This window comes from Buceros rhinoceros, unplaced genomic scaffold (assembly GCF_000710305.1).
Source record: "Buceros rhinoceros silvestris isolate BGI_N320 unplaced genomic scaffold, ASM71030v1 scaffold30884, whole genome shotgun sequence".
NCBI lineage: Eukaryota > Metazoa > Chordata > Aves > Bucerotiformes > Bucerotidae > Buceros > Buceros rhinoceros.
In genome coordinates, this window is record NW_010410493.1 from 2,067 (window position 1) to 8,825 (window position 6,759).

General features: G+C 54.9%; 1 protein-coding gene across 1 annotated transcript in view; it reads left to right on the top strand.

Annotated features, from left to right (window-relative positions):
- Nucleotides 1-6,759, top strand: part of ANKRD16 (ankyrin repeat domain 16) — a gene marked incomplete at both ends in the record, with an annotated part of 9,088 nt that overhangs the window by 1,548 nt on the left and 781 nt on the right. Inside the window, 3 exons of the mRNA XM_010135649.1 lie at nucleotides 1,291-1,511; nucleotides 4,871-4,913; nucleotides 5,876-5,984. Coding sequence (XP_010133951.1) covers nucleotides 1,291-1,511; nucleotides 4,871-4,913; nucleotides 5,876-5,984 — 373 coding nt within the window. The remainder of the gene's footprint in view (nucleotides 1-1,290; nucleotides 1,512-4,870; nucleotides 4,914-5,875; nucleotides 5,985-6,759) is intronic.

The following is a 6,759-nucleotide window of genomic DNA, read 5'->3' on the forward strand; positions in this document are numbered from 1 at the left end:
CAGCACATTGTGCTCCAGCCCCTGCCCCAGCTCCGCTGCCCTTCTCTGGACAATGATCCTGGTCCTAAGAAGCTGAAATGAGATAAAAGTAAGTTTTACTCCTGTTTTCCCTCAGCAAGGAGCCTCTTAGATCTGTTTTGCTACCGGTATGATTGCAACAGCCTCAACAACCCCAGAAACAAGTGGGTTTTTTCAGGGTTTTTGTTTGCCTGCCATGTGGGTGGTGCTTAAGCAAATAATGAGGGAATGAGAAGTGGGAATAACAAACAAAGCCTCATCCAGAACAAGCAGCAGCTCTGATTAAAGTCAAGTTCTGCTCTTGGGGATGGAGTTTTCTTGCAAAATAAAGCCAAGGGTCTTCCCCGTCCACCTGTTAAAGCCCAGGGAGGTTGTTTTGAAGGCGAGCTGACACAAACACGCAGGCAGCATCCCAGCCCTGGTTGCTGAAGGCTGTGCCAGCGTCGCGCTGACATCAGGGGGAGCAGAGGCAGGCGGAGAGCTCACGGGCTGCGGGCAGGCGTGTCCCAGCCTTGTTGTCTTTGATAGGCCTGGATTAAAAACGGGGAGCTACGTGTTTGCTAGCACATGTCCCAGCCTTCGGACAAAGGCTCATTTGCATGGAAAATACAGGCTGGGCTGAGGCACCGGAGCTGCCGGGAACACAGAGCTCCAGGCTCGGCTCTGCCTCGCCGTCCCCAGCAGACGCCTCTCTAATCTCTCCTCCAGAATCTCCATCGCTGGAGATTTTATCTCCCTTCTCAGCCCTCTCTTCCTGTCGTCGCAACTGCAGCATTCGATGCTTTTAAATACCGAAGGTTGTTCCCAGACGTGCGAGACAGGACAACACCGTGCAGAGCTTCACCGTGGCCAGCTTTCCGCAGCGGGAGTGTGTGGGAGTGGTGGTCCTGGTACACTTGTGCTCTGTGCCCAGGAGATGGGGTGTTGTCAGTGGTTCACTCCCTGCCTGGGGGAGGAAACACTGATGCTGACAGCTCTGTCTCAACAGCCCCCAGAAGTCTAGACCCCATGTTACCTGCACAAAAAAGCAGCGCAGCTCCACATTCAGCTGAGATGGTAAATTTAGCGTAGGGCTTGGAGAAGGTCTTTGCAGTTTCTTGCTACCTCAGAGCGGGTCTAGCAGCTCAGTTTTCCTCCTGGCTGGCACTGTTTTGCCACACAGGCTGCTTGGTGCTCCAGCCGACTTTAAATCATGCTTCAGGCTCTGGTGCTGGATCAAAGCTCCTCTGGCACTATCGCGCTGGTCCTGACATTTGTCCATGTTTCTTTCAGGACTCCCCTAATGATGGCTTGTACCAGGAGGAACCTGGAGGTGATCAAAGCCCTTGTGGAGCACGGAGCCAACCCACTGCTGAAGAATAAGGACGGCTGGAATTGCTTCCACATTGCGAGCCGGGAGGGCCATCCCCACGTCCTGCGGTACCTGCTGGAGGTGGCCCCGGGCAGCTGGGACACGGAGAGCACGATACAGAGAACTCCACTGCACACCGCAGGTAAAAGAGGGGCCCGTGGCCCGCAGACAGGTTGGAAGGGAAGAGTGGGCTGTGGCAGCGGCAGCGAACAGCAAGAGGCTGCTGTTTCAGTTCACGTTTGGTTTGGAGAAGTAAAGTGTGACCTGTCTTGGTGCAAAAGCACCGGGGAACAGTTAAATATTAAGTTACCGAAATGAAGTGAAATGAAAAGAGGCTGGTGGTGGCGTTAGTGGGAGCTCAGCGCTCTGAACTTCTGTCTGCCACCAGCGCTCTGCTGCGTCTTTGCGGGGTTTCACCTCAGGACGGACACTCAGGGTAGTGGCTTTTGGATAAATAAACAGCAAGAATGCGGCTTCCTATTTCTTACTGATGTGCCAAAGCCTGAGCTTGAGGGGTTGGAGGCTCCGCAGTTCCCGTTTCACTGGATTTTGCCTGTAATCAAGGTACTTTTTTGTGGTGCATCATAGCTGTGTTCTCCTGGGAGTGGTGGATCCGTCCCAGGACTCGTGATCGCCCACTGACTTTGGCCTCCTTGGTCCAGGGTGTTGGTCTGCATCTCTGCCTCCCTGTGACAGGCGTGTCCAAGCCCCCACAGCTCAGAACACGTTACAAGTCACTTTTTCTTGCTGCCATCTCAGGCTGTGCATTGCACTTGGAAAATCCACACGGCTCCAAGCGCGTCCTGGTGTTTTAAAAGTCCTAAAAGCTGCAGAGCTGCTGAGAGGCGCCTTTTGGGATCTGATGGACCTTTCTACCAGTTTGGTTTATAGTCTCGAATTTAGTTATTGTATGAGACTTACCTCTCCAAACAAGCCATTTCTGCCCTGGTGCTTGGTGGGTCAGGTCATTATGGCAAACCTGAGGAGCTGTGGTCACCTGGATGGTGACCAAGAGGCATTTTGGATTCGGTTTCTGGCTTTCTGACTCTCCCATCTTTGAGCTGGAGTGGTTCACCTGGATTTATGAATGATGCATGAGGTGTATCTTAGTTCAGTCTTAGTAAGTCTTACTAAGTTGAATGGCCCCAAAATCTGCTAAAGCAGAATTTTGACCAGCCGTGTCTCATTGCCCCTTAAAGAATGTCAGGTCTGGTTCCACCCAGACCCTGCGAGCTGTTCGTAGCGGCTGGAGTATGTCCAGAGAAGGGCAACGAAGCTGGTGCAGGGTCTGGAGCACAATGTGCCGAGGAGCAGGCTCAGGGCTGACCCGAACCTGAAATGCCCCATCCCTTAGCGGGGATTTGGCTGCGTGTCTGCGGGCTCAGCAGTGTCTCTGCAGGAGCAGTGACTGTGAGGAGCCACCGCTCCAACCTGCAGCTACGTAAACTTGTTTCCCAGAGAATTTAATAGGCATGGACTCTCCGGAAGGGCCCGAGGTGTCGTGAGGAGACCCCGCTGTGCTGTAATTAATCTGCCGGGTGTGCGGCTCCTTGGCTGTCATTCCCATTAACTTCTCTGGCCCTCAGTAGCCACCCGTCCACCTCACCGAGCTCATCAGCAGTGACAGTCCACCCCAGGGGCATTCCTATGCCTTAGTCCTTGACCTGGGAATGACAGAGAGCTGAGGAGCTGTTTGATGTTGCAGGCTGAGCGGCGAGGAGTGGGTTTCCTGAGGAGAAATGGCTGATCCTCGATGATTTACGCGTTCTCCTGCCTCTGCTCAATCCCAGGTCGTGCAGCCTGGGCTCGCAGCCCCCTCTCAGCCCTCTCCTCGCAGAGAGGTGGGTGTTGCATTGAGATCTGTGGGTTGAGGGGCTGGGGACAGGGTCAGCACCTTGAGCTCCCTGGCACAGTTATCCCTGGATAGATGATGGGTAATTTTCTCCCCGTGCCGTTTTTTTTTTTTTTGCTTGATTCCTCCGGCTTTTGACCTTGAGCTTGAAGCCTCCTCCCTGCCCATAGCACTTGGGACACAGGGGTCCAGAGAGCGCCAGTGCAATCCAGTGCCTGGTTCTCACCGAAGTGTCTCCACCTCCTCATAGCCTCCTCTGTTTGACTTTCACCGTGGCGAAGCTGCAACTGGGGCTGATTTCTGGTCATTTTACTGATACTGTTAGACCCTGGAGCACGCACTGGTGGAGCAGCAGCAGGAAGGGCTGGAGCTGCTTCAACCACCTTTGCCCCCAGCATCATTTTCACCCAGGACGGTGCGGGAGGCTGCTGCTTGGTGCCAGCCATCCCCACACAGACCAGCGCATAGCCCAGTTACACAGGGGGCGGGGGCGCAGGGCCAGAGACCGTGCTGCCGGGGGAAATCATGTCAATCAGAGGTGCCATCTGGATGAGTTTACACCCCGAGGGTGTGGACATGAGCACGTGAAGCTGTGACCGGTCCAGCTGGCTCCCTGGCACTGTTATCCCTGGAGAGATGATGGGTCATTTTCTCCCTCGTGCTTGATGCCTCCAGCTTTGCTGTTTCCTATATCCGTGGAGACAGAGTGGGGAGGTGTGACGAGAGGAAGGGGAGTGCAACAGCGGATCCGCAGCTTTATGTCTCTGCGGCTGTCAAAGGGAGGGACCGTGTTGCTTGGGGTGTGTTTTCTTCTCAGAGCTTGGGATTTTTAAAGCCTCCCTTTCAAAAATCCTTTTCAGAGCGTGGCTCCATATTTCCATCAGGGTGAAGGACTGATAAAGGACGGGCCGGGAGCAAACGGCCGAGGGCTGGAGGGTGGGAGCCTTGCAGAGAGCATCTATTGTGCAGCCGTGTCTGAAGGTTGTTGCCGGTAACACACGTTTGAAGCAGCAGCTCTGGGCTTGGCTTGAGATTTTTTTTTTCTTTAATGTATTTAATTTATTTTGCAAAATGACCTGCAGGGAAAAAACCAGCCAGATCAAGGCTGTCCTCACACTGCTGTAAAATGATGTGCTTTAAAAATGCAGAATATTTCAGTGCGTGATGTTCAACTCCCCCCCCCCGCCACCCGCTGTTGTTTTCCCTGGGTGAGGATGCTTCGTTCGGATGATGAGATGGGAGGGACGGGTAGTCTGAGCGGCTGGGGAGGGGTGGAAGTTCCATCAGCCCTTTGCCAGCTCCCTGCTTTGCCTTCGTTCTGCTCCTCACAGATTTCCCTTCATGAGCAGATACTTGCAAGAAAAGATCTCGGTGTCAGCTTAATTGCCTGTAGGCTCTCACGCGTGCGCCCTGCAGGTAGAGGCAAGCGGTGCCTTTCCCTGCTTTCTCTTGTTTTCCTATAGGATCAGGGGAAGGGGAGGCTTGACGGCTAGGGACAATGATTTAATCACCAAAAAAATATCAAAATCTTGCAATTAAAAACCTCTCAGAAGCCCTTCCCTCACGCTGAGTAAGCCAGAAGCCTGATTCACGGTAGCCGGGTGGTGGCATGAAAACCTGACTCAAGCTGCCTTTCCTCTCTCCCGTAGCCATGCACGGCTGTTTCGATGCTGTGGAGCTGCTCCTGGAGCGGTAAGCAGCCTTCCTCCCGCCCTGCCTCTACCTCCCTGCTCTCCCCTACCCCCTAAGTCCAGGCTCGCTCTGGCCTCTCCAACACAAAGGGTGTTTATGCCGCCGGGGAAGGCCGGTGGCACAGCTGCCCTGCCTGCCATCCCGGGGCCGGCTCTGTTTCCTCTGTATTTTTCACGGCCGTTGAGGGGCCTTTTTGACCAGGATGGGCTCCAGATGGGCTCCAACAGGCTCTGACTTTGCGGTGACATAAGCCCCGATTATATAACTCGGCTCTTTTTCTGTGCTGATTCATTCCCGAGGCCACACGGTAACAACAATCCAGTTTCCTGACAGCTCGGTGGTGGTTGCAGCTCCTCTAGGCTGGACTTAGCCTCCAGCTTTTATCTTCAGGCTGCGGCTGCCCGGTGACTGCTGTGAAATGGCTTTAAATCAGCCCGTGCTCAGTCATCCTGACCCCGTTCCCTTCCTAACCAGCACTGCCTGCTGCCGGAGCTGGAGCCGCCTTTCCCCAGCCTCCCTAACCACAGCTCCCATTAGCCAACCCATCCCCGCCTCGTTAATTCCTGCCCAGCATAAGCGTAGCCCTGTGATTCAAGCCAGGCTTTCAATTTTAATTCAGTCTCTCTCATTTCAATGGAGCTTTACCCAAGCGAGATGGCATTGTGTGTGGCGTTGCTACATGAGGGTACAGTTTTTGCCTCTGCCTCATCCCTTCCAGAGATCCTCTGCTTGGGAAATAAATATAAATGGTGAACAGAGCCCTGCAGCGACAAGCTGCTCCGGATCCCTGACCCCAGCACCCCAGCAGACCGTACCCCAGGCTGTAAAGCACCAAGACAGGTTTATATATGGTCTGGATATGCCATTTCTGATCCCACTGACAGTCTCCTGCCCCTGCACGAGTAAAGGGAAGATTTTAGAGCTGCCAACAGCTCTGTCCTGGCTTTTGTCTTCTCTCCCAGGTGCCAGTATGAACCTGACAGCAGAGACAGGTGTGGGGTCACTCCCTTTACGGATGCGATCCAGAACGGGCACGTCGACATCGCCCGGCTGCTCCTGGAAAAACACCGAGTAGGTGCCAAACCCCTCAGCTCCCTCCTGGGGGAGCTGACCTAGAACTGCCAGGACAGGCAATCCACGTGTAAATACAAACTGGGAGGGAGTCACTCGTGAAAGAGGGCAGATTGCCCGTGGAGATGAGGGAGACTTTGCCAAGTAAGGCCATCAGGACTGGGCTCGTGGTGGGGATCTCACCCTGGGGCTATGTGTCCCCATGGAGGGGACAGCCCATGGACCAGCCCACGTGTCCGTGTAGCTGGTGAAGCAGGATGGAGACACAAGGCAGCGATGGGGAGGGCCAGGACTTGCCCAGCGCTGCAGGAGCAGCTCTGTCAAAGCCCAGAGCAGTGCTCGGGCATGCCAGGGCTCAGCCTGGAGGGGGGATAACGCGGAGGCGTCTGGCTGCGCCGGCAGCAGCTCCTCGCTGGCCTCCCTCTCTCGTGGCAGCTGCTGCTCCCGTGTTGTCTCCCAGTAATCTCCAATTTCCTCCAACATACGAGGCGGTACCGGGATGTCATTAGAGCCAATTGCGCGTAGCAGGAACCAGACCAGCGCGTTGCTTATCTACCGCTGAACTGCTGTGGGTTGGTTGGAGCCCACCTAATGGCTGATTCTCACGGAGCGGGGGTTGGGCCTCCCTTCTCACCTCGCTTGGCCTCTCTCCTGCACCAGCTCTGGTGTTCACCCTCTGAGCCCATCCACCCTCCCACCTCCCTCCCTCCCTCCCTCTACGTGCGTCCAAGTTCTTCTGCACCAGCACAGCTGTTGGCGATGGGTTGTTTCTTGC